At 39.2% G+C, this 26,614-nt stretch overlaps 13 protein-coding genes across 13 annotated transcripts; all 13 read left to right on the top strand.

Moving 5' to 3' along the window:
• Positions 1-64: 64 nt before the first annotated feature.
• LSM04_004942 (uncharacterized protein) lies at positions 65-1,021 on the top strand (the record flags this gene model as incomplete). The annotated part of the gene is made up of 1 exon (XM_067336758.1): positions 65-1,021. The coding sequence occupies one exon, from the start codon at positions 65-67 to the stop codon at positions 1,019-1,021; it is 957 nt and encodes a 318-aa protein (XP_067188877.1).
• A 426-nt stretch (positions 1,022-1,447) lies between these two features.
• On the top strand, positions 1,448-4,153 carry LSM04_007515 (uncharacterized protein; the record flags this gene model as incomplete). The annotated part of the gene is made up of 1 exon (XM_067336757.1): positions 1,448-4,153. One exon carries the CDS (start codon positions 1,448-1,450, stop codon positions 4,151-4,153), a length of 2,706 nt encoding a protein of 901 aa, XP_067188922.1.
• A 405-nt stretch (positions 4,154-4,558) lies between these two features.
• Positions 4,559-5,083, top strand: LSM04_005984 (Bud13; the record flags this gene model as incomplete). The annotated part of the gene is made up of 1 exon (XM_067336756.1): positions 4,559-5,083. One exon carries the CDS (start codon positions 4,559-4,561, stop codon positions 5,081-5,083), a length of 525 nt encoding a protein of 174 aa, XP_067188894.1.
• Positions 5,084-5,394: 311 nt separating this feature from the next.
• On the top strand, positions 5,395-6,279 carry LSM04_000066 (Dual specificity phosphatase; the record flags this gene model as incomplete). Its single annotated transcript, XM_067336755.1, has 1 exon — positions 5,395-6,279. The coding sequence occupies one exon, from the start codon at positions 5,395-5,397 to the stop codon at positions 6,277-6,279; it is 885 nt and encodes a 294-aa protein (XP_067188804.1).
• Positions 6,280-6,798: 519 nt separating this feature from the next.
• On the top strand, positions 6,799-8,739 carry LSM04_006675 (uncharacterized protein; the record flags this gene model as incomplete). The annotated part of the gene is made up of 1 exon (XM_067336754.1): positions 6,799-8,739. The coding sequence occupies one exon, from the start codon at positions 6,799-6,801 to the stop codon at positions 8,737-8,739; it is 1,941 nt and encodes a 646-aa protein (XP_067188904.1).
• A 379-nt stretch (positions 8,740-9,118) lies between these two features.
• Positions 9,119-10,054, top strand: LSM04_001039 (Mitochondrial substrate/solute carrier; the record flags this gene model as incomplete). Its single annotated transcript, XM_067336752.1, has 1 exon — positions 9,119-10,054. One exon carries the CDS (start codon positions 9,119-9,121, stop codon positions 10,052-10,054), a length of 936 nt encoding a protein of 311 aa, XP_067188818.1.
• A 613-nt stretch (positions 10,055-10,667) lies between these two features.
• On the top strand, positions 10,668-14,738 carry LSM04_007437 (WDR19; the record flags this gene model as incomplete). Its single annotated transcript, XM_067336751.1, has 1 exon — positions 10,668-14,738. One exon carries the CDS (start codon positions 10,668-10,670, stop codon positions 14,736-14,738), a length of 4,071 nt encoding a protein of 1,356 aa, XP_067188920.1.
• A 496-nt stretch (positions 14,739-15,234) lies between these two features.
• On the top strand, positions 15,235-15,945 carry LSM04_003818 (Peptidase C12; the record flags this gene model as incomplete). The annotated part of the gene is made up of 1 exon (XM_067336750.1): positions 15,235-15,945. One exon carries the CDS (start codon positions 15,235-15,237, stop codon positions 15,943-15,945), a length of 711 nt encoding a protein of 236 aa, XP_067188861.1.
• A 207-nt stretch (positions 15,946-16,152) lies between these two features.
• Positions 16,153-19,404, top strand: LSM04_009345 (uncharacterized protein; the record flags this gene model as incomplete). The annotated part of the gene is made up of 1 exon (XM_067336749.1): positions 16,153-19,404. The coding sequence occupies one exon, from the start codon at positions 16,153-16,155 to the stop codon at positions 19,402-19,404; it is 3,252 nt and encodes a 1,083-aa protein (XP_067188956.1).
• Positions 19,405-19,654: 250 nt separating this feature from the next.
• On the top strand, positions 19,655-22,057 carry LSM04_009291 (Metallo-beta-lactamase; the record flags this gene model as incomplete). The annotated part of the gene is made up of 1 exon (XM_067336748.1): positions 19,655-22,057. One exon carries the CDS (start codon positions 19,655-19,657, stop codon positions 22,055-22,057), a length of 2,403 nt encoding a protein of 800 aa, XP_067188954.1.
• A 373-nt stretch (positions 22,058-22,430) lies between these two features.
• LSM04_009105 (uncharacterized protein) lies at positions 22,431-23,363 on the top strand (the record flags this gene model as incomplete). The annotated part of the gene is made up of 1 exon (XM_067336747.1): positions 22,431-23,363. One exon carries the CDS (start codon positions 22,431-22,433, stop codon positions 23,361-23,363), a length of 933 nt encoding a protein of 310 aa, XP_067188950.1.
• A 279-nt stretch (positions 23,364-23,642) lies between these two features.
• On the top strand, positions 23,643-25,814 carry LSM04_005225 (uncharacterized protein; the record flags this gene model as incomplete). The annotated part of the gene is made up of 1 exon (XM_067336746.1): positions 23,643-25,814. One exon carries the CDS (start codon positions 23,643-23,645, stop codon positions 25,812-25,814), a length of 2,172 nt encoding a protein of 723 aa, XP_067188880.1.
• A 236-nt stretch (positions 25,815-26,050) lies between these two features.
• Positions 26,051-26,449, top strand: LSM04_002823 (RNA polymerase; the record flags this gene model as incomplete). Its single annotated transcript, XM_067336745.1, has 1 exon — positions 26,051-26,449. One exon carries the CDS (start codon positions 26,051-26,053, stop codon positions 26,447-26,449), a length of 399 nt encoding a protein of 132 aa, XP_067188849.1.
• Positions 26,450-26,614: the final 165 nt, after the last annotated feature.

The following is a 26,614-nucleotide window of genomic DNA, read 5'->3' as shown; positions in this document are numbered from 1 at the left end:
TTCTTTTTTTTTTTACCCTCTGAGTTTGTTTCTTTAAATTTTTTTTTTTGTGTAGTCACTAATTATGGAGCCCTTTTTTTTCTTTTTAGGGGGTAGGAAATTCAAATGTTTACCGATACTCTTCACTTTGATTCTCCTTTTAGCTATAGCCGCATCTGAAATTTTTAAAATATGGCAGAACACTAAGGTGTCCGCAGAAGTGCCACTGTTATTGATACCAACTGCTCAAGCAGTGTTTCACAATTTATTTTCATGTATTTGGTTGCTTATTTTACTGATGCGGAAGGGAAATGGGGAATCACAAGCGTTTAAGCGGAAAAAAAGAATAGAGGATACCCTTGATCTTATTTTATCAATTACTCTTTCTGCTGCTGCTCTCTCCGCTGCAGAAGCATGTATGTATGTCGGTGTTATGTACTTGGATGGGGAACTGTTACATCCACTTGTTTCCACTAATATGATAATATTAGAGTATTTTTCCTCTTCTACAAGAGCATTGACTCACACTACTAATTTGCAGCGGTGGTTGAGTACGATTGTTATTTACGTTTCTTGCGCACTTCTCTCTTTATTCCGTCTGAGTATTCCTCTTCTGGTTTCGGTTCCTGGTATTATTTGTGGAATCGCAAGTTCTCTACTATTGACTATTGCATTGTTAATGACTGAAAGAATCTTACCGAAAAATTATTCCCCTGCATTGCTTAATGTAATATTTTCTTTAAGCCATGCTTTGTTCTCTCTTATTGTGGCTGTTTTTCTTGGTCAATCTATTTCTTTACCTAATGCATTTGATTTTGAATATATACTTTTTCCATTTATTTGTTTGGTAATGCTACAGGCATTACGATACCTTATGTTTGGATCTATTCTCAATCTATATGGTGCGCAACCAGTTGCCCATGTTGCAGCTTGCTCTTCAGCCCTTTATCTCGTCACGAGTTCTAGCGTGGATATTTCCTCTCTTGTTCTCGTAGCTGCCGCACTGACTGCTGCATATGGGAGGAACAAAGCATTAGTATAACTAGGCTACTGCAGTCGTTATGTCTTGTTAAGTCTATATTTTTTTTTCGCGACTTTTGGAAGGATGTTCTATTTGCATTTTTTTTTTTATTTTTTGTTTTGGCGAATAGAGGATGTATTTTTTCTCTTTACATTATTATTATTATTATTATTATTATTATTATTATTATTATTATTATTATTGAGGTTGATCATTCCTTTCTATATTTTCTTTTTATTGCCTTTTGTATACTTTGGGTAAGTATATTGTGTCCCCATAAAGTGTGAATAAATAAGCAAAAATGTATACTTATGTGAATTATATCTGCATGGTATATATGTACCTTTCCTTTTTTTTCTTCTCCTGTGCATCCCCTTATTGTCCTTTTTCACTCCCTTTCTTTCTTTCCTTTTCTTTATTTGGTTGTATTTATTGGAGTTGTTGTGGATGATTGTGGCGGTGCGGGAGTACGGCGCGGCGGAGGTGCGGCGGTTGTGCGGCGGCCGGCGGCCGGTGGCGATTTACGCGTGGCGGCCCGATCGTGTCGTCGGGGAGCGGCGGGCGGCGGCCGTCATCGTCGCGGACCCCACAGACGCCCGGGCCCGGCGGGCGGTCAACTTCGACGTTTACGCCGCCACCCCGACGGCCCTCTTCGACGCCGTGCACCCCGTCCTTCGCGCCATTTTGCCGCCGGCCGCAGCTCCGCAGGTTGTCGTTGTTGTGGACGGCACGCAACTTACTCGCACTAACGCACTTCTCCACGCAGAGGACGGTCTGCTGCTGCAATGCTGGCGTCTCCTACACACCTCACCGGAATTTAGTCGTCTTCTAGCTACTGTGCACATTGCCGTTGTTGAATTGGATGACCATAATAGACTACGAGATATCACCCCAGTAGTGACAACGGCATCAATGGTAGAACCAGACATCATAGAGGACAGTGAGGATCACTTTACATCTGTAGAGGACGCCTCATATTTAGAGGTTAAAACTCAGGAAGATTTGACGGTAGTGCTGAACCATGTTGGTAAGGTTGCATCACCTAATCGGCACCAAATATTTAGTTTCATACTCACCTTTAAGAAAGAGATGGGTCTGCCTAATTCCACTATCCAATTTGTTTCCTTCACACTTTCTGAAGTGGGTAAAGGAATGCGCTCAACGCGGCAATGTGTGACGGCCGCCGCCTCTCTCATAGAGAGCCGATCCCCATCTATTACTTTTGCTGGAACAAAACTCTCATTCCTGCTTAAACCAGCTCTACTAAAGCAGCAGCCTGGTGTATGGATTTCATGCTTCGCCCCGTCAACCCCACCAGAGGACACACAACGAGAAACCTTTAGGGAGGCTTTCTGTATCGCCTATACAGCAAGTCGCGTATACAGCTCACGTATCGGCGTGGAAGTAGCAGAATCTACATCTCAAGTTTTCTGTGATTTAGAGCAACCTTCTCTTTTAAATAGTTATGATGAACAAACAGAAATTCATCCCCGCGCCGATATACCCACACCGTGTACATTAGGTGGCAAATCAACCTCACCACTACCATTACAATCCCCAAATCCCACTTCTCAACAAATTACAAAGGTTATGACGCATCGATTAAATTCTATGCAATCCCCCTTTCCCACGTCGATGGAGGTGGTAAAAGAGGCTGATCTTATTGATACTCCCTACAATCAAAAACCAGGGAATATTAGTGAGAGAACACCTTCAGAGGATAAACGTTTGGGCCACACAAGTAGTATTCAGAAACCTCGTCAAGAAAAAATAAAGCGTTTACCATACGATCGTTGTAGTTCACTTGAGAAACATCCATACAGTTGTAGTGCCAGATATGAATTAGAGACATATAAACGGGTAATGGAACCAGCCATGGATCAGTTGAGGCGAGATATTCAACACTATATGAAGTTGCTAGAAGATGCCAGACGTCAAATTCGTATCCTTAAACGGGGAAAAGAAGTAGATGAGAAAAATAATGAAATGGAGATGGAGGTTCTTCAGCTCCGTAAATCACTTTCAGAGGCTACGAAACGCAGCAAGTCTATAGAGACTGAGTTTGCTAGACGAGAGAAGGAATTAAAGGCAAAGGTAGCAGAAGTTCAATCTCAATTTAACGAAGTTACTAGTCAAATGAAATTACATGATCTACAAGGTGTTCCTTTACAAACAAATAGTAATAATCAACGGCACAGTGTCGCGACACAGACGCATCCTTCACCTTTACCATGTTCACCCCAACCACAATACACAGAAAATGGTTTGGTAAACTCTGAAAAATTACAGGCCCAACAACAATCACTGGCACCACTGCAAACGACAGATACAAATTTTACAACCCAATGGCTCGAGGTAGTGGGTTTTCATCAACGGGAATTAGAAGAGCTTGTGAGTCGTGAAAGAGCTTATCGTAGCCGAATTGTCAGTTTAGAAGAAGCATTGAATGAACGTGATGTTGAGATTGGCAGAATAAAGACAGAACTGATACAACGAGAGCAACAGTTCTCTTTAGAGGAGTTGAAAAATAAACAAAGAGAGCATGAACGACAAATTGAAAGACGCTATGATGAAGGATTAGAACAACTTCGTGTAGAAATGCTTGAGGCACAGAGAGCAAACACTGCAACGGAATATCGTCTTGAGATGTGTCTCAAAGAATTACAACAAGAACGTAAACTGCGGGAAGCCTCTGAGAGTGAACTGCGACAATTGCAGGCGACGTGTGCCCAACGCGTTGAGGGCGGGGCTGCAAAAGAGATGATGCACTTACTAAAAGAAACGTATGAACGTCAGTTTCATCATTTGCAGAGGGAAGTAGAGGAGCTACGTCAACGCTCGGTACAAACAACACCGAGGGAGACGACTCCACGTGGCAATAATTCGGTGGCATCCACTCCACGGCGAAATCCAAGTGTGCGTCAAACGGCCGGTGGTATGCTTTCTCCTGCTGTGGAACGAGCTGGGAATTCGTTTGTCCCAGTAAAAGTTTTACGGCAGACAGAAGATTCAGGCGGCCATGGTGTAACACCCTCTGGGGTGGTACAGCTGCCCGTTATGGGAGGGGACAGGCAACAATTTGAGGACTTCATGAATGAAGAGCCATCGTATACTTTTCAACTACCGAAAGCGCTCGAGCGAATTCGCTCTTAAGGATGTGTAGTCTCTTTTATTTAGAGATATTTGTGGAGGGATGACGTTGTTTTTTTTTTTGTAATTTATTAAAATTTTCTTCTCCTTTCATTTGTTTGAAGATGCGGGAAATAGGAAATGAAACACAACACGAAACTTTAAAGAAATGCAAAAGGATCTCGTGTGTTGCCCATTCATTCCACATATGTCTACTATATTTATGCTGAGGACCTTGTGGGTGCCCTACTGCCGTTTTTGTTATTTTTACTTTATATCTAGCCCCTTCCTCCCTTTTATTTTTTATTTCCTTGTACCTCACTTCTGCAAATATATATATATATATATATATATTTGCGTGTGTGTCTAATTGTTTTTGCTATCCCTTTACTGTTTTTTTTTAATCAACTGGAAATAAAAATTGTAGGAATGAAACGCCGTCGCTATGATAGCGATGATGATGAAAATGACACATATGCGGAGGGGCCACTCCTTCCATATGCATTTGGTGACAGTAGTGAAGTGTTGATGGCGGCTGGAGTACATGTGGAAATTCTCGATGATGCAAGCGGTGATAGTTCAGAAATTGCATTGGATCCTGTAGCTTGTGGAAACGAACAAAAACAGCAGCAAGAACAGGGTGTACTACTTTCTTCTTCAGCGAATCCATCTGTATCGCAGCTTCAGGAACAAGCACTTTTTTTAGACCATGATGTACCAGAACACTGGAAAGGTTTATTACCAGAGGACCTTCTTCATGTCTACTTTGCTACATTGAATTATATAGAATCTAAGAAATCCTTGGACGACAAATTACTCTCACAGTACGTCCCATATGACGTGGAACGAATTCAATCTCTAGGCTCTACGGATCAGCGTAAATGGGCAAATTCTTTTGGTATCAAACCAGGATGGCGTTGGGATGGTGTTATTCGTGGTGTTGGTTTTTTGTGATTCTGCTGGTATTGTTTTGTTGTTGTTGTTGTTGTTGTTTTATTGTTTTACTCATATTCAATAAGAAATTGGTACCTCTGGTTTTTTTTCTTTTATCATCTCCTACATCTCTATTATATTTTTCTAGATTTTGCCATGCACCGTATATTACACTCTATGAATATGCCCATATATATGTATACCAGTATACTATGAATAATAAACCAACAATTAAAAATAAAAATGATGAATATGATATGTTTTTCCTTTTTTACTTTGTTTTATGTTTCTTGGTTAACTCTGAGTAAAGTGCAGTAGGGATACTGCTGATTATGAGTTCTCGCATCTTTACCCGTGAGAATGAGCATCGCATGGAGGAGCTTCAGAAGCGAAGGGAACAGGGTACTGAGCTAACCGATGATGAATGTGACGAGCTTGCTTTACTCAAGAGGGAGTATCACGACTTTCTCGATGAAGGTGGAAGACGATTACAGTTTTTACATACCAAAGAAAATACCATGAGTAATTCATACTCCATCGACGCAAATGATATGATGGACACCGTACAACAAGGAATGAAGTCTGCAGGTAAGGCGGTATATTTTTGGGGTTCGCTTGTTGCTACTGCGTTGCCTGGCTACTTTGGACGTAAAGTAGGTCTTACTAGTGGTTTCTTGCACTGGAACTTTATAACCGATCATCTTATCTTGGGTGCTCTTCCCGTTGTCACACAAGTTGGTGATAGTGGAAATCACTTGGTACGTATGCGAGAGCAGTTGGAGTCTCGCAACCAACAACTTGGACTCGTCCTTGCTTGTCTTGAAGATGCTGAGATTCGTGGATTTGGTATTAATATGATTAGTTTTGCTGATGAGTCAAGTTGGCATCAATATTTTACTTCAGAAGTACAGTACATTTCTTTACCAATACCTGATACCACTGCAGTTATTCCATTCGATGATGTTGCAAATGCTGTGGAACAAATGCACAAATGTATATATGGACGAGGGCGTACTGTCTATGTTCATTGTAAAGCAGGAAAGGGTCGCAGTTGGATGGTTGTTATGTGCTACCTAACATCTTATGGAGGGATGGCTTTTAAGGATGCAGAAGCACTGATTCGCCGTATTCGTTCACATATCAATCCATCACCGTCGCAGCGCGCGTTTGCCGCTCAGTTCCTTTCTCGTATGAAAGAACACAAGAGGATACCATAGGGAGTTAAGAAGAGTGATGAGGTTTCATTTAAAAGGTTCCGTACGTTTTCTCTTTAGTATTCTATGCCACATGATTTAAATGACGTGGAATATCGCATATTCTGTTTTTTTTTCCACTTCTTGTTGCAGCTACTTGTGGGGGAAAAAAAATTATGTGAACGGAAAGAAAAATAAACATACGACATAAAAAACTATAGCACATGAGAGGTAATTTTCAATTTGCGTTTTCAGTATGACTGTGGTGACATTTGCTTGTAGTTTTTTTTTTTCCTTTAATTTAATACAATGACAGAGAATAGCGGGATATAAACCCATGTGCGGGTACGGGTATTATTTTGGGTTAGTGGTGTCGGAGGAAGAAGTATTCTCAATACGATCCTTGATAATTTTATTCTTTATTGCTTATTATTATTATTATTATTATTATTATTATTATTATTATTATTATTATTATTATTATTATTATTATTATTATTATTATTATTTTTCTCCTTTACTAGCAAATCCTAAGCAGCGTAGATGAGTCTCTCTCTTGGGGAAATAAGCGATACGATTACCTCTCTTTCGCCAGGCTGCAGTGTGGAACAACTTGCGGATCTTGCACTACAGTGTGAATCCCATCTTGCAAACGTTGAAGCGATTATGGATGCCGTAGAGAATGCGGTTCGTACATCTGAAGGACCACAACGCCTTGTACTTTGGTTTTTCATTGATCGATTGGCGAAGCAACATGAAATTTTTCTGGATGCTCTTCGTCCACGATTACGTTGTCTTGCTGCTGTGGCAGCCCCTGGAGTTGGAACAGCAGAATGGGGAGATTTTAAGAATCTCCTCAAGTCATCCATTGCAGTGGTGTTTGGTGCCCCGCTGGTATCACTTATTCTCCTGGAGATTGACCCAGAGGCACAGACAGAGACTGCTCGCAATGCCACTCATGCTGAACGAAATCAGAAGGCTCTTACAGTACACAGTAATGCTCTTCGTACTGCTGGTGCGTTTACAACAAAAGCTATCATGACAGAACGACCAGCATCAGCAAAGCATACACTTCAAGTAAAGACAATTGATAGTCAAATGTCAATGAATATGGCGAGTAGCTATGCTCCAGCTAGACCTCAAGAAATTATTGTCTCAGATATTCATCCTGATGTTGATGCACCACATGGTTACATGAAAGCGATTCCTGCTGATTATTTAAAAAATTATGAAAATACACGTCGCAAGCGTTTACGTGAGGTAATGGAACGAAACCGTGAAGAAATGGATCGTCGACAAGAAGATGAACTTCTTAATCGAGTGCGTGGAACAGCAACTCAGCACGGAAAAATACCAGATTTTTCAGATGTGGTGATGCCACTGGAGCTTCCACGTGATGAATATGGTGTAAAACGAGGATTTTTCCCACTTGGTGTACGATTTATCCGAGAGGCTATACGAAGTTGTGGTGGGGCAGTTGAACTTGATGTTTTGGTAAATCGTCTTTCTACTTTGGCAAGTAAAGAGGCGGTAGCAGAATTTGGTGATATACGTGAGTTTATTCTTATACATCGCCCTACCTTCCGTATAACAAACGAAAAGGATAGGTGGATTGTACGTCTCGCTGCAGATGATAGTACCGATAGCACATGGGAATCCATGCAATGTCCACTTTGCTCCAAAGTACTGCGTGGACGAAATCTTGCCCGTCATATGGGGTGTAGGCAGTGTGTCACGACTCAAATTGCTCTTGGACTTCATGGTGAGGTGCGTTCTCCAATTTCTGAACTTGCTTTTGTCGCAAAATCTATTATTGATAGAGCCAAGACGATTAATGATTGGGATTTGGAATGGTTTGCTGAATGTATTCAGCGGGCCGCCGAATGTAAACGTTTTAAACTTTCTTCTCAGGCAAAGTTTGCCCCTATATTGAAGGCCATGCGTATCGTTCGCAACCGCTGGTTAGCGCGTAAAGCTGTCTCAGAGGTTAGCGATGCTGTTGTGGATGCTAGTGATGCTGCTGTGGCACTTCTCTTTCGCACGATTGGACGTAATGTAAACCGACTGCCAATTCCCTGGATAGACATGGGAGATGTGGTGGACATGTGTCGTCGCTTCTCTGATGCCGTGCTGCCGCCCTTCAATCCACCACCCCGCCCTGCGGACCCGCGTATTAGTTTGTATAACGAGTATCCGGGGTTTCTGCTATGTGAAAGTGAAGTAGATGATGAGGATGATGCAAGTGGTGACGAGGATGCCTTTTCTGATGATGAGGCCTCCACATTTGTCTTTGCTCCACCGGTTGAATTGGCTGAAACTCTCTTTACAGCCGGTTTTGAGCGAGATACGAAGCGACTGCAACACCGAATGCGAACCGCGCCACCACTGGTGCTTCAGAGGGTTCTAAAGGGTGATCGTACACAAACACAGCGCGAAATGTACGCTGATGCAAAGAACACAGGTGTACCTGTTCTACAATCCTAAGAGGTTCCATGCGTATAGAACTTTTGTAGAGCACACACTAGAAAAGGGAAGAATAAAGAAAAAATAAATAAACGAGAATGGAAGAGAGAATTCAAGTCTAGTTCTCTTATTTATTGTTTATTTTCTTCTTTTTCTTACCTTTGGCTTTGACTGGTTTGGGTGTGGTCAACTGGAGTTTTCTTGTTGCCATAATTTTGTGTTTATATATCTATGAACTGTTTTTTTTTTGTTTGTTTCTTTCTTCGTCTGTCTGAGTTTGTTGATTTTTTTTTCTTTCTTCTATTTTTTTTTTCTTTTTCTTATTTTTACACTTTATCTTTCCCTGTATAAATTTAGGGTTTTCTCAAAAAAAAAAAAAAACATATCAGGAGTGGTGGAAATGGATGGAAATGATATTAAAGAAGTATTAGCCGGGTCCCTTGGCGGTGCGTTGGCCACTGTGGTGGAATATCCATTCGACACTATTAAAGTCAGACTGCAAGATGATCCCAGTCGCCATCGAGGTAGTCTTAGTTGCATTTCTGAGATAACTCGTAATGAAGGATTAATAAACGGTTTTTTTAAAGGACTTCCTGCACCTCTTATAGGTGCTGCTGTGGAGAATGCCATATTATTCTTTGCATATCGTACAGCCATTACTAGTATTCAAAGTCTGTTTTGTAGTGAACGTTTTGAACCAGATACAGAACCTTATGCAGTGGTTTTGGGTGCCGCAGCTATTGGTGGAATTGTCGTATCACACGTACTCACTCCCGCAGAGCTTGTCAAATGCAAAATGCAGGTGCAAAATACTTTACCAGAGGAACGACGAGCATTTAAAAATTCCTTGCATTGCGCAATGTCCATTTATCGAAAATTAGGGTTACATGGACTTTACAAAGGACATGTGGCTATGATGGCGCGAGAAGCCATCGGTTGTGGATTGTACTTTCTGACGTTTGAATGGGTAATTCGCAACATGTTGCAGCAGGGTCAGAGTTTTAATGAGGCCTCACCACTTGTTCACTTTCTTGGAGGTGGATGCGCCGGTGTTGCTTTTTGGACTTTTATTTACCCAATCGATGCGCTTAAGACAAAGGTGCAAACTGGAAAAGGGGGATATGATCAGATGTCTTTCTTACGGGGGATGGCACAGTTAGTGAAGCGGGAGGGAATACGTGGATGTATGCGGGGCTACACGGTAACGGCTATTCGTGCATTCCCTGGGAATGCCGTTTTAATCGCCGTGTACGAAAAAGTGAATCATCTTTGGGAGACAACACAACGCTCACGCTTTGCCTCAGTTCGCTCAGCGTCATGCGTCGGTAGCACCTAGTGTGTTGCGCTTCACATGGATGAGACGCTGGTTTTGCTATTCGTATAGTTTTATAAAAATATCTATTTAAATTTGTCTTAATTATATTTCCAGCGGTCCAAGTGCACAAAGACAAATCAACAGTAAAACCGAATATATATATATATATATATATATATATATATATATATAACAGAATAGAAAAAGAAACGTGTTTGTGTGTGTGTGTGAGATATCCAAGTTAAGGCCCCCCTCTCTCATGTGTGCAAAGAGTGCAAAGTTAAGGAAAATATTAAACCTTCCCTAATAGCAAACGATTAAACAGTTGCTACACCTCTCACACAGTAAATAATATATATATATATATATATATATATATATATATAATTTTAAAGTGCTTTGGTCTCCGTGTGGTTTAAGATCGTACACCGTATGATTCTCTCTTTTTGCTACCATTGCTAAAGCCTTCGAATCAAACATATTAATGTTCCACATTTTGTTCTACTCACTATTTGTTATTTATTATTGTTACTATTATTATTATTATTATTATTATTATTATTATTATTATTGCTTTCCTCTACCTTGTTTTTTTTTTGTCTATTATCGCTATGACAATGTTGTACGATAGAAAATGGGCGTGCAAAAGAATTTTGAATTGACAGTGAAAGAACTCGGCCGGGGAGAACCTTTGTTTTCTTGGGACACGAGTAGTTCACATCTCGCAGTATACGGTCCAAATGGGAAGTTACGGATACTTTCGTCTCATGGGAAAACATTAAATACTTTTTCCCTTCCTGGAGTTGTAAAACTTGCTTGGGATAATGCCCAAAGTATTCTTGCAGTTGTACAGGAGAATACAACTAATGTCAGCTTATTTTCAGTCGGAAAAGGGGAATTGGAGACTGTTGATTCGGGTCTGCAAGAGTTATGTTTTCTAGCATGGTCCCATACTGGATCGCAGCTCGCTATAGGCTGTACTAATGGTGCTTTTCTTGTTATGAACAGTGAAAAGCTTAAAAAAGCTCCAATTATTGGAACACACACCAAAAAGATTGTAGATGGAAAGTGGACTACAAGTAACCTTCTTGTTATGGTTGGTGAGGATAATATACTTTCTGTGTCAGATGTAGAAGGAGTGCTGCGTCAGCAGATTACCATAAAGGGTACGCCATTGTCACTTGTTTTGCTTGAATTAGCTCCTCGAGATATAACACAACAATCAAATAATGCTATTGCATTGGTTAATTATGGGAAAACACTTGAACGCTATAACTTGGGAACATCAGATTCACATGTTGTACCATTCGACGCAAAAGTTGGAACTATAACGGTATGTAAATGTTTTTCGGATGGATTAGTGTGTGTGGGTTTTACCTCTGGTGCTATTGCCCTCGCATCTGTCTCTGATACTGATGTAAAGGTGCATGCCCTAACACGTCCTTTTAAAGATGATGTTCGAGATTTGGCCTGTAGTTTGGGTTCAGGTGTGTGTGCTGCTGTTGGTGATAACCTTTTAAGGTTCTTCACCTTCGCCGATAAACGAGTTACGGAAATCAAAGCAGATGTAGTGGAATTGGAAGGTGCTATTGGAAGTATGCGGGCAGTGCAATGGAGTAAAGATGGATCAAATGTCACAGTTACAACAGATAGAGGTCAATTATCAAGTTATAAATTAAATATGTCTGCTGTAAGTTGTACACAAGGGGCCCATATATATTTTTTAACATCTACACGAACCATTTCATCAAAAAATTTACAGGACGGACGCGTACTTTATACGGTATCAGTTGGTATGGATCCTACTATGATTGCTGCTACACGGGGTATTTTGGCTGTTTGTGCAAAAAATAAAGTCATATATTACTCTATCGAAGGAAATAACGCTACTACTATTGATACTGTTGATTATCCATCTACTGTTACGGCACTGGCGGTATCTTCTAAACATGCTGCAGTGTTGTATGATGAGAAGGTTCAACTTCATGAAATACGTGGTGGTGGTAATTCTGTTACACTTCCTGAAAATAGAAGTGCGAATGTCATTTCCATAGGGATGAGTGAAAATCTTCTTATATATGCAACTCCAGAAAAAGTATTTGTGGTTAACCTTTCCGATTATCAATGTGTTGTAGAACATGCACCATCAACAGGAATTAAAAAAATGGTAACTAACCCTAGTTGTTCCCGTGTTGCCTTAATAGGCAACAATGATACTTTGTATATATTAAATCCTGTAACTCTTGTTTTTACTCAAACAGAGGGGTTTGAAGTGGAACACAAAAATATTATGTGGGACCAAGGAGATTATGGAGCTTTGATATCATTTGATAATAGAACAATAGTTACCTATGTCTATTCTCCACATAGCCGTTATGGACCAACAGCTGAATCTGTTGTTATAAAAGATACCAACACAGACAATCTTTTTACCCCTATTCCTGCAGGTTATACACCTGTTTCACTTTTTAAGGGTGTTGTGACATTTCAAACATCAAGTGGTTCACTTGATACTGTTACTCTTAAATCACATACTCAAGCTATGGCTCGTAACCCAAATCCTGAAGCTTTTTATAACAATTTCTCACTAAATCACTTGCGATGGGCTTCACAAAATATATCAACTCCACAAGAAGCAGAAGATTTAGCGGTAAAAGCGTTGCATATGTTAGATATTGAACTTGCAATTAGACTTTATCGTCAGCTCTCGCAACCAAGTCTTGTAATGTGTTTAGAAAATATTAAACACATTAGTGAGAAAAATCTCCTTATTGGTCATGTATCTATGATTATGGGGTTTTTCAAGGATGCACAAACTTTCTTTTTACGTTCTTCGCAACCACTTTGTGCATTACAAATGCGTCATGATTTAATGCAATGGGAACCTGCTCTTGCTCTTGCCAAACAGATGGCACCTGAAAAAGTACCTCTTCTTTCTAAAGAGTACGCACAGCAACTGGAGTATTTGGGTGAATATGCAAAAGCACTAGAAATGTTTAGAGCAGGTGAACGATCTATGCCAACAGGTCACGCCAGTACTGAACTTTCAGCGGCTCAAGAAGATGTTAAACGTCATAATGCTATTTGTTCTCAAGGAGCAGCACGTTGTTTACTTCGAACTGGAAGTATTAGAGAAGGTGTTAAATTGGCTTTTGATTCCAATGATAAAACCTTTGTGAGAGAATGTGCTGAAATACTTGAATCTATTCGACAATATGAAGAAGCGGCTCATCTTTATGAAAAATCATTAGATTTTGAACGTGCAGCTACTTTATATATAGTAGAGGCAAAGAACCTAAAGGCAGCAAATCGTATTATTCCTAAAATTACATCTCGTAATATTATTGGTATGTTTGCTAAAGCAAAGGAAAATGAAGGGGCATTTAAAGAAGCTGAGAAAGCATATACGCAAGCAGAAGATTGGGATAATGTAGTACGTCTGAAAGTGGAAAAATTGAATGATTTACATGGTGCATATATGATTGTACGTCAAACGCGATCATCTGCTGCTGCAACTGTAGTAGCTAACATGTGTAAAAAACGAGATGAATTTACTGCAGCTGTAGAATTTTTTGTTATGGCAAAGAGTTTTCCTGAAGCTTTTGAATTAGCGAAAGAAAAGAATTGTATGTCAACTCTTGAAAGTGCTTTATTAAACCAGGTTCGACTAACAGATGGTGTTGCACCTCCTTCTAACCAGCTTGAGTTTGCAATGATTGCCCAATACTACGAAGAAAATAATAAACCAGGTCAGGCCGGATTGTTTTATCACATTGCAGGTAATTTCTCACTGGCATTAAAAAATTATTTGGAAGCTGGTGAACCAGAAGATATTGAAAAGGCTATTCAAGTTGTTGGTAAATCACGGAGTGATGCACTTACGAATAAGCTTATAGATTACCTTATGGGTGAAAGCGATGGAGAACCTAAAGAACCCTCATATATTTTTAAACTCTATATGGCATTGGGAAGTTATGAGAAGGCAGCTAAAACATCAGTACTTATAGCTACTAAAGAACAAGAAATGGGTAGCTACCTTGTTGCACACAAGACACTTGTTGAAGCATGTCGTATACTCAGAGAAAAGAAAATGCGTATACCGAATGACTTACGTCGTTCTCTTATGTTACTTCACTCCTACATTATTGTAAAACACCTCATTAAACCAATGAGAGATGATGAAACGGCGTGTCGTATGCTTCTTCGAGTGGTAAGAAATATTCAGAAATTTCCGTGTCATATTGCAACAATTTACACTTCGACAGCACTGCAATGTTTTAAAAGTGGATTTAAAAAATCTGCCTTTGAAAATGCTTGTATTATTATTCAGAACGGCAAATATCGAACAGAGTTAAATGATAAAAATCGCAAGAAAATTGAGGGAATTGTTCGCAGAAGAGGTAAGGAAGAAATGGATGATCCTGTAGAAAAGACATCCCCATGCCCCTTTTGTGATTCCCAAGTTCCAGAAACAGAACTGGATTGTGGCACCTGTAAAAACACATTGCCTTTTTGTATGGTTACTGGTAAGCACATGGTGAAGGATGATTATTCGGAGTGTCCCATCTGCCACTTTCCTGCCTTGTACTCTTCCTTCATGTCATTACTCAGACATTCCCAAATTTGTCCTATGTGTGAGAGTGTTATTGATTTGAACAAGGTCCAAAAACAAAATGATCCAGATTTAAAATCATATATTGCATAAATCAAAAAAAAAAAAATGAAAGAAAGAGAGAGAAGTACAGGAAGAATAAAGATTCATGTAGAAAGGGGGTGGGAGGAAAAAAAAAGAGAAAAGAAAATGAATGTAGACATCAAATTAGATGATGTTAGGGACACCAAACATCATTATATCAGTTCACATTGGTTCTGATTATTATTATTATTATTATTATTATTATTATTAATATTATTAGTACTTTATTTTTTTTTTACCAAGACGCATTTCTCTGTCCGACTCACCCCTCTCATATGTTTATCACTTTGCAACTGATGATAGTTAGTGCTTGTAAAAAGGGGGAAAAAAGGTGAACAGCAAAGAAAAAAAAAAGCGGAGCAGTAATGATGGAACTTTCTTCTTTACTCTTGGTTTTCTTTACCTCTTAAGAGAAGGAAAGAAAGAATTAAGTAGCCCAAAGCACTTTGCAAAAAAAAAAAAAAAAGGTGAGGTATAATTACGCCATTAAGGATCTGTCTCTTAGATGCCGAAGAAATGGCTGCCACTGGAGAGCAACCCAGAGGTAATGAATATTTACCTCAAGGCTCTTGGAGTTCCAGAACCAAAAGTGGCGTTTAATGATGTTTTTGGTCTTGATACTGATCTTCTTGCCTTCGTGCCACGCCCGGTTTGCGCTATGCTACTCTTATTTCCTGCTACAGAAAAGATAGATGATGCTGATATGGGAGCTATTGCTCGTCAAAAAGATGAAGTGAAGGAATTCATGGAAAAGAACAAGTTTTTTTATTCTAAACAGACAATTGCAAATGCCTGTGGTACGATGGCTATCATTCATGCCTTATTGAACAACATTGATCGTATTGGTGATTTGCGAAAGGACAGTCCACTTGATGAGTTGATAAAAGTTGGGATGGATATGCTCCCAGAAGAGCGAGCCGAGTTTATTGAGAATTATGATGCACTGGATGAAGTACATCAAAAAGCGTCTGAAGAAGGAGTCACGGAAAATCAACCTATTGATGCAGATATTGACCTTCATTTTACTTGCTTTGTAAAGATAAATAACCGTTGCGTGGAATTGGACGGTCGTAAACCTCTTCCGCTTCTTCACGGAGTATGTTCGGACGATGAGACTTTTTTAACTGCTGCCGCGCAAGCGATACAAGATAAGGTGAATCTTGAACCAGGTTCACTTCGTTTTAACATTATTGCTCTTTCAAATAAGGATGATTAATTCTTTTTTTTCTTTTATTTTTGTTGTTTTTTCCCTGCCTTTTTGATTTTTTCTTATTCTTGGGAGTTTTAATATTATATGTGATATAGGATGGTATAAAGTAGTTCTTCGTGTGATTTTATTTTTATTTTCTTTTTTCTCTTAAAAACTTTTGATCTTTTCCTGTTCTATTTTTTTTTCTTGTTCTTTTTTTTAAGACAAGGGGGCATGAGGCGTTTTTATAGATTGGGGTGCAGACAAACATGGGGACCTCTCTCTGTCAACACTATGATACACTTCTCTAATACGTTTGATCAATCTGGTACGTTTACTGTTAATGATAGAAATTGTTTTCTTTCTAATACATCTATTGGGACACATGAGATGAAGATAAACCCTTTTTTTTCTAATGTTGTTTCTGATCTTCAGTTGCTTCAGAAAAAATGGATGCGAGAGTTTCGTATTTGTGTAACCAGTAATTCTACTTTGATTATTGAAGCATTAAATGCTAATGAAACACATTCCTGGACTCCTGTTGCTACGTTGGATGCTGCTAGATGGCCGTGGGATATTGTCAAAACAGTGGATGTTGTTTTAGGTCCCAATACTAATACTACTAACACTACTAATACTAAGACTAATACGAGTACTATGAATATTACAGAGGGTTGTGGTGTGACTGTTATTGACCTACATGATCGTGCTGAAGATGTTGCGGTTGCTCAACGAGTACTGACAGAACGGTATCCAAAACTACGGTTACATATTGATCATTCTAAAGGTACAGACCTTCAGGGAACGCTGACACATTCTGTCTCAGTGTCTTTACAGAGTCGTTCTCATGGTACAGATTTATCACCTGAGGAAACTGCTGTAAAGGAGTCATTTGTGGGTGAATCAATAGGTTTAGGATTTTCCCAAACTGTAAGACGTGCTCTTCGAGAAGCATTTCAATCATCTGGTATACCTTTACCATCACGGCATACTGATCGTGATAAAGGAAAAAGCGAGATGGATATCTATCTAGATATTATTCGAAATGCTTTAAATGAGGATATAACAGTTATTTCGAGAATATTAAATGATGAACAAATTAGAATTTCTGTCCAGTCATGCGGAGGTCGCCAAATAAATGTACTAGACGGGCGTCGTGATGATGCCTTGTCAATTGTCCTTGCTTGTGTGGAAAAGGCAGCAGAGAATGTTAATAGTATTGCGACTGAAGAGGCTCGTAAACGCATTGCAGATCATCCTGTAGTTTTGGCCCTTCCCCAGAAAGGAATTCGTCCTAAGGAGATTTTGCGTCGCTTGTTAATGCACACTTATGGATTGATAGAGGAGCGAGTACATATTATTACCTCGCAGGGCAATGATGTTACATTCACTACCACAATAGACACAGAACTCTCCTGGGGTTACCAGACTCCCAGCAAAGGAACACCTGTTGTTATTACGATTGCCCGTGCTGCTGGAGTAAATAAAAAATCAGCAGAAGAACTAGCATGTGTGACGGCGATTCAAAGGTGTTTTCCACGCATTTTCGAAGAACAACTCTCGTATCATATGTATGTGAAAGAGATTTTACAATCTACAAAGGCTACCAGTAAAGAATCTATTTGTCCTCATATTTCTAAAGGTTTGCTAGCCCAACTGCGTTGGGCAGCTCGTTGTGAAAAAAAAAAGATCGTTTTTGATACCGTACAACTATTTCCAAACTCTGAGAATGAGGAACTTGGAATACGTACTACAAGAGCTTTATGGGCGACACAACTATTTTTTACGGATGATAAAGGTAATCGTCAATTGATCTGTCTAGCATTAGATCCAAAAAAATCAATAAGTGAACAGAAAGCGGTTGCTGCTACACTTTGGAAATGTTTTAAAGATGTATGTAATGAAGGGGTACAATATGCTATAGAGCGTGGACTTATTAATAAGGATGGTGATGTAACTCCCTGTGAAGGAATTTCTACATCTACTGAAACCATTACTAAGAACGATTATGAAATTGCAGCAGAATCTGATCCTTTTATACCTAATTTACAGCTGCTTCCATCGCAGCCAATTTCTGTTCCTTATCGTCAATCCCTACTAAGTGTCTTTAGACGAGGGGTTCAGTTATATGTGGAGCTGATGAATGAAAGGTCCTGTTATAACACTAACGGTAACCACATATGTGAGAAGAGTATCGATAACTGGAAATTAGTAGAACATACAGAAAAAGTTGAGGCCAATGGTCATTTTAAAGCACAATTATTTATTAGAAACACTACAAATAATAGTAATAATATTGATAATGATGTTGTTGTTGTTGGCGATAAAATGAGTGGGGAAAGGTTGTTTGGGGAAGTGTTTTATTCAACCACAGCTATTGGTGCTATATTTAACGCTTTTAAAAGTTTATTTGATGAAGGAGGTTTAATTGCAAGATCTGCGAAAGAGGATATTCAGATAAAAGAGATCTTTAGTGACACAATAAGGCGTGTTGCTTCATTTCCTTCTCTTCCAAGAGAACTACCATCTCCCACACCACTGGAGACAGTTGCCCAATGTGTAATGATAAAATATGGTCTGGCTACAGAGCTACATATAACGGGGGGAGGGAAAGTTGTTAATGTACAGCTTTTTGGTCGAAGTCCTAGTTCACTGAGTTGTGATAGTTCTCAAGGTCAAAATCGTTTTTTTCTAGGTCATGGTCGAGGGAGTTCTTTGCTAAAATCTGTTGTATCTTGCTGTAGACACACATTCAATACACATATACGTCATGATGACGACCTTCCTGGTACTACAGCTGTGGAGTCTCTTAAATCAGGCTCAGTACAGGTGATGCTGCGTGCGGGGAGCCTTCTCGCTGCACAAGTGGAAGCTGTGAGGAATGAACTGTTGGAAAATAAGGCGGTTTCCGCTTCAGCGTCAATCTTTGTCGGAGTGGACATCCAACCTTCAGGTTCCAATATCTTGTATGAAGCGAAGTTGTATGTGGCGGATGAAATGCGGGTAGTTGAACTGGACCGTAGTTCCCCAACATCTGATCTCATCGCATCTCTCTGGAACTTAACATGTAGCGTTGTACGAGAGATGGGTGGGTCCACTCTCGATGTGGATAGTGTACAAAGAAAGTATTGTGGACCCACCCATTACATTGCATTACAGCAACTTCTTGAAGACATCTATGGTCTTACTCTTGTTGAGGAAACGTTGATAAAAGATCAAAATTGGCATTCACACCTAAGTATTCGCATTTCTGAGGATCTTTACTACACAGTTGGATATTCTGTGAGTACAAAAAAGAAAGAGGCAGTTGAAATGTCAGCGATGAAAGCATTGGATCGCTGCTTTGGTACAGTGTCAAAATCAATGTCACCGCAGATAGGTGTATCGGTGTTAACAACAAAAACAACAGCAACTTCTGTAGAGGAGCAGAAGTACTGCGGTTTTATTTACAGAAGGTTGGGTGAAAGGGAAGAGTTTTTCAAATAATTCAAATAATTGTAGCTCTGCTTTTTTATTATTATTACTTTTTTGCGTCATTTTGTGGAGGTTATTGTTTTTCTCTTTCTTTTTTTTTTCTCTTCCCTACCATCACATTGGTTCATGGAGCAAAATATATACATATGCTCTTGTCTTTTTTTTTTCTTATAATAATCAAATATACTTGGCTATCTTTCTATTTGACTTTTTTTAAAATCTTGTTGTAGTAGAGGAGCATATTAAATTTTTTGGGGTAGTAATGCTACGAGCCTCTGCTGCCTCAATCAAACTAACAAACCTGTATGGGGCACCAACAGGAGATACATATCATGCGAGTGATCCTTTTGCTAATTTAATAGAAATTGATGGTATTCGTCTTTTACTGGACTGTGGATGGAATGATACATTTGACTCTCACTATCTCAACACATTGTTACCCTATTTAGGTGACGTTCATGCTGTTCTATTTTCGACTTCGGAACTATTCTCATGTGGGGCACTTCCTTTTGTGCTAGAGCACATTCAACCTGGAACCTGCGTTGCTGCAGCTGGTTCCACAGCAAAGATTGGACTTCATGGTGTCTTGCATCCGTTTCTTTATCTATTTCCCAATAGCCATGCCTTTCAGCTTGAATCTGGGATAAAATTTGAAATGACAGTAGACAAGATATACAGCGCTTTTCGAAGTGTAACTGAGCCATATGGTGGTAAAGTAACTATTCGTCATCGTGATGTTGAAGTTGAGTGTTACCCTATTTTTACTGGTAGAACATTGGGAGGTCATGGATGGCTTATAAAATATCAAATTGATGAATTATTTTATTGTCCTGATTTTTCTTTAAAACCTTCGTATGCGTTAAAGCGTTTTGTGCCCCCTACAACTGCAACACTTCTCTTTATTGATGGTTCTCCACTTCATTTGAGTGGAAATTCTGGAAAGAAGTATGAAGAACAATTAAATATCTTCATTCGAGAAGTTTTGAGTACATTAAGAAATGGAAAAAACGTTCTAATTCCAGTATCCGTTGCCGGTAGAGGCCTTGAAATACTCACTATTCTTATACATCTCCTTATGGAAAAGGGTGGAGACAATTATACTGTCATCCTTGCATCTATGCAGGCAGCAGAGTTGGTGGGTAAGGCAAGTACCATGACAGAAGTTCTTTTGGATGAAGTTATATTAAGTGAACATCAATTATTTGCAAATGTTGTAACTTGTAAAACGGCACAGGAAGTTATAAATGTGACTGGTCCAAAAGTCTGTATAGCTGATGGAGAGACTCTTGATTATGGTATTTCTGCAGAACTACTTGAGTATTTTTTGCAAACTGAACTTGATGAAAGAGAAAATCTTATTGTATTACCTACTACACCTAAACAGCAAACAAATGCGTTTACAATAGCTACATCAAGTAAAGGTGATGTTATAAAATTACAGTATACGAAACGTTTACCTTTGGGAAAGGAAGAACTTGAAGAATACTATATTCAGTTAGAGTCTGAATTAGAAGAGCAGAAGAAGGCGATGGAAAATGGTGCATATGAGGTTGCTGCACTTGAGGAAGACGAAAGTGAAAAAGATGAGGATGCAGGTAAGGAGGAAGAAAAAAATATCGAAAGGAAACAACAGTGTACACCAGGGCTTGTACTTCCTTCTTACATTAGTTTTACCTCTAAACATCTTCAATTCCCTATTTTGGAGACTACTATTGCGCTTAATAGTGCATCGTTGAAAAAGATTGATTATTCGTACGGAATTCCTGTAAGTGATGAAATTCAAACTCTTATGCGACGCAGAGCACCGGCTCGGGTTTACAGTGATGAAGGACCTGAAGGAATTCAATTACACAATGATGCTCAGGCGGAAGCAAACATTCCTTCAAAAACAATTACAATGATGACAAATGTCCGTAAAAATGCTCGTGTTTTCATGACAGATCTTTCAGGTTTTGCAGACTCTTCTATTATGCGGAGTTTATTGAAATCTCGATTTAGTTTTCCTAAAAAGATAGTAGTAATACGAGGTACTGTTGATGATCACAGAACATTAACTCAGTTTTGTCGATCCGAAAAAGTAATGAAATGTGGTGAAAATGTTTTTCTTCCGAGACCATTGGGCAGCTTTTTGGAGTTGGCTACTCATGTATATTCATACATGGTTCAACTTGACCCAATGTTGGCTAACACACTTCCATCTTCGTTAAAGCGAGTAAGGGAGTCTCGATCCAATGGTTCATGGGATGTTGGATGGGTGGATGGCGTGCTAGCAAGTTCCGTTATTTCAAGTGAACTTGAAGGAGAAGAAGGCCAACCAATAAAGCGACTGAAAATAGATAGTGGTGATATACAAGACACTGTTTTTACCCTTATGGGTCTTTCAAGTGAGACGGCGCAGTTGTGTGCGCAAGAACGAGAGTCACGAGGTCTTCAACGTGGTTTGTTTTACGTTGGTGAGGTAGACTTGCATAGACTTCGTGACGCCGCACGAAATGAAAAGGGTCTTCGGGGAGAATTTCATAAAAGTGCACCTATGCTTGTATTTGACGTTGGTGTTTGTGTTCGAAAGAGTGCTAATGGGAACGTGTCGCTCGCCTCAATAATTTCACCATCTGTTTTTGCTCTCAGAAAGACTGTTTACAATCAGTTTTCTCAGATTCTCTAGGGGAATATATTTCTTGGCAGAGAGAAGGAAAAGATATTATTTTTGTTGTTGTTGTTCTTAAAAAAAAAAAGAAAGTGTATCTCTTGTTTTCTATGTGCCTGTGTGTGTTTCACTTTGGTATTAAAATAAATGGAGGTCCTTTTTCTTTTTATGTTTCCTCCGAAGGTATGTGGGTTTGTGTGTCCAAATGATCTTCGATGTTGTTCGTTTTGTTTCTAATGATAAGTGTAGCGCTATCCCTTTTGGTTAATGGATATAACTACAATGGTGATGGTGTTGTTTTTTTTTATTTTACGTATTTATATTTATTTATTTATTTATTTTGATTCCTTCTGTTAGCGCACTACAGAAATAGCTGAGTAATACGAAAACCATGTCCGAAGCTGAAGTTCTTCTTCTTAGTCTTGAGGTTGAGGCAGCTGCGGTTCGTAATGCTGATCTTTCTAGACAACTCGAACGTCTAACCGATGAATTGGCGTGTTCTACCGTACATCGTCTGGAGAAGGTAGATACTGTCTCTGTGGGAATTCAAACAGAGTTTGATGTACTGCGAGATGTGTCTTTGGATTTAGATGATCTACTGTTTGAGATAGCAGAAGTAATGTTTCGTTTGTACCCCACAACACCGATTGATTTATCATCTCGGGGAGGCGACAAATGTAGGCGTCTGGAGGAACTCTCGCAGCGCTGTCTACGTGAGATGCGTTCACTTCGAACGGCATGGGAAACTAAGCTTGAGGGGTATAATAAATTTATAGAGGATCTTCAAAAAGCACTAGGTGATTACTACCGGTCGCTAGAAGGGTTACAGTGTCAGTTGCGTGACAAAGAATTTGAGGCTACAACTCTCTCTAAGGAGAATGCACAACTGTTGCAGCAATGTGCGGAGCTTGAAAGTCAGTTAAAGCTTGCGCAGAAGGCTGCAGGAAATGCCAATAACAAAGTAGAACAGTTGGTGCAACAGACTACTGATCTTGAGGTCGAACGACGTCGACTTCTTGATCGAGAGACTGTTCTAACAAATACATTGGCCTCATTAAGAGCAGAATGTGCCCTTGGGCCATGGAGGGATAGAAAAATCTTTAGAAATAAGACTCTTGAACAGGGAAGGGGTCATTCTTATATTCCTGATAGAGAAAAAGGAACGCCAGCCCCCGACACTGATAAAGGGGTTTCACGAAGTTTTTCTGTCCAGGATGTAATGTTGGCCTGCCAAGGCTCTACTGTCGACCGAGCCTTTCCTGAGTTTTGTCTCCCTCCTGAAAAAGTTGTTGATTTCGGTTGCAAGTTTAATCCCTCAGCATGAGCAGTGATTACGTGTTAGTGTGAACTGGAAAGAGTGACATCCTAACTAACGTTGACAAGCTTGTTTATTATTATTATTATTATTATTATTATTATTATTATTATTATTATTATTACTATTATTATTATTATATTTTGTTAAGAAAAAGAAAAGAAATGTATCGTTTTTTTCTTATTTGATTTTATCGCATAAACTCTTTTTCCTTTATTTTATTGATTTATCCTCTTGGTTTTTTTTTTCTTCTTGTTGTTGCCTTTCTATTTCATTAGTATTCCCTATATGGAGGCTGAGGTTGATCCTCAGCTGCAGTGGAATGCACTATTGGCTGAAGGTGATGCTGCTGCCCTGATTGCTGTATTTCGAGAGGCTGCAGAGGCTCCAGATACACCGGACCACCGTAGTTTAAACTATTCTATATCGGCATTTTTGGAGTCTCATCTCTTCACGGCTGCTTTGGATGTTGATTTGGCAACACTATGCACCACTTCCTCGCTGGAGTGCATCGATATTATTCTGCGAGAAACGTCTGTTCGCCCAATAGACCCCCGCGAAGTTGTTTCAGAGTTGCTTTCTATTGTGAGATTTGGTAGTGGACCGATTATTACTACTTACTTTCGACTTCTTCGTGTAGCCCTACGACAGATTCTATTGGATACACTACGAAGGCGAAAGGATAATGGTACTGTTGAGGAGCGAATGCTAAAGACGCAGATGACCATGCGTGCTTGGTATGCAAGTGTGAGTGCTCGTATTTCACATATTATTTGTACTCTTTCTCAAAGAGATGCGCTCCCACAGACGGTAAAAAGTGTAAATAAGATTCAGGAATGTGACTCCGGTAGTGAAGATAATGATGATGAAGTTAATAATTTAAGCTTTTCTGTACCATCTATTAACTCTGATACGCTCGAGGTGTTGCTTAATCTTTTATTAGACCTTATTACTATGACGAGAGATAAGAAAACAACAATTCAGTTACTTTTAATGGTAAAGGCAATAATAATTTCGTCTCAATCCTATCACAAGGATGATAATGAAGACAATAATCAGATGACACAAAATGTATTGAATATTCTCTCTGAGTGGTCTAAATATTTTTATCATGTGAATAATCCTCAATCAAAAGATTCAACATCATTTTCTAATGAAGAACACTCATATTTTCTGACAAAACAAATTGATTTCGTGAAAATAGGAGGGTCTGTAACAGAGGCGCTGCTACGCATTCTTCCTCGGTGCGAAATCCTGCCCGTTCTTCTGGATACTTTAGAGAATGAATTTCGTAAGGAAGCTATGGATGGTATAACATATAATGACAATGAGCGTGGGAAGAATGTTAGTGACACTAAGATACTAGCCTCCTTGCGTGACTTCAAAGACGAAAAAGAAATTATGAAAGTTCTTTCTGATAATGATTCGAATTCTGCAGATGATGATATTATCCCAGATTCTCTGTCTTTGCAAAAAATTGGCGCTATGATGATAATTCTTGATTTGATGATAAGTGAAAATTCTTCTTCTTGTTCACTGTTTTCTAACTCTCCGACGACCCTCTTCTTTATCTCTGCTCCTTTATCCCTAGAGAGTCTAAAGAGTTCTTCACTATGCACTGTTATGTCTGGATTGACTTTTTTGTTTGTTTTACTTTCTCATATTGATTCGTACAGTATAACAGTTAATGGTGAATTGAACATGGAATCTTCGAACATAAATGATTTCATTGAAAAGAGTACAATATGGCCTTCTTTTAGTTTTCGTACGAGAAAGTTTGAGCTTATTTTTGAAGTGGTTAAAATGCTGATAAGTATTGCAACAACTTGCCCAAGCAATAAGCATCGTTTGATATCTCGTGAAATTTTTACTAATATGCTTCAACGATGTGCTGCTAATTTACGTATGCTATTATATTCTTCGTTTCTTGTTGTTACACCATTTGCGTCTATTTGCTCATTAATGCTCCATTCTTTGCGCGATGAGTGGGGTAGTAGTCAATATTTGCGTGATCAGTCAGAGTATTTCTTCCTTAGACAGATGCTTCCTCGCTGTCTCATTCAAGCACAGGAAAACTGGTTAAAGAAGGTGCGATTTGGGGAAAAATCCTTTATAGATCCTTTGATTCAATCAATTAATTTTGTGCGTTCTATTATTGCTGAAGATAGCCGAAGGGGTGGTAAGGAGTCGTTGTTTCAATTTGACACCAGTGGGAGTAAAGTCCTTATTCGCAAAAATACTGGTGAAGTAGGTAAACGGAGCAACAGCTGGGGCGAGTACGTCCGACAATTACTAGATGTTGTTGTTGCGCCTCTCCGTAATGCAATGGCGGGCACATCTGAAGGAGGGGCGGTCTCAATGTTTACTACAATGTGCATGTCAGAACTCTCCCCACTGGATGTGTTCGCACTAAATATGGCATTGGATGGATTGGAGAATCAGGTGATGTGTACAGGGTGAGAAATCTGGTATGAGGATTTCTCTTTTTTTTTTTTACTCATTTGTTAATTTCACTGGTGTACAAAAGTAAAAGGCGGTTTGGTAAGAGCATTCCTTTTTTACTTTTTATCGTTTCTCTGTTAAATCTATATTGTTTATCTATTTTATTGGTTTTTTTTCCTGTTAATTTTTTTTTGCGCATTTGTGTATGTTTTATTCTGTTTTTCCTCACACTACATGACTGTGTAAGTGTGCAAATGATTCACTCAGAAATCGTGGCTGAGGAGGAGGATGTGATAACATCCGTTGCAACGTATCCCCGAATCACTCCAGTGGAAGAGAGGAAGAGTAGCGCCTATTTGACTAAATATGAGGTGGCACGTATTATTGGTGAGAGGGCACGTCAAATTGTGAACGGTACCTCAATGTTTTTGCAGAATCGAAGTAATGCAGGTGAACGAAGCGCGTTGGAGTTGGCTGAGCGTTGTACTGATCCACATTCTTCTTTGGTAGACCCTGTTTTTATTGCCAAAACTGATCTTTTGCAAGGAAGAATACCTATGATAGTTCGAAGGACTTGGCCGGATGGAAGAACGGAACATATTCCAGTTTCTGAGCTTCTTGTTGATAAAGCCATGCTAGATCTACAGAAATAAACGTGTGACATACGCTTAAAAGGAAATAAGTTTATATTTACAATCGGATAACCTGAAACAGTTACCAAAGGGTTCTTTTTTTTTTTTTGCTGGTGTTGGTGGAGGAGGGGATTTTATTTTTCTTCTCTCTTTTCTAATAATGTTCTCTGCTTTTTTTTTTTTGTA

This window comes from Trypanosoma melophagium (assembly GCF_022059095.1).
Source record: "Trypanosoma melophagium isolate St. Kilda chromosome Unknown ctg34segment0, whole genome shotgun sequence".
In the NCBI taxonomy this organism is placed as follows: Eukaryota; Euglenozoa; class Kinetoplastea; order Trypanosomatida; family Trypanosomatidae; genus Trypanosoma; species Trypanosoma melophagium.
Note: the sequence above shows the minus strand (reverse complement) of the source record. Positions and strands in the feature narration are given on the sequence as shown.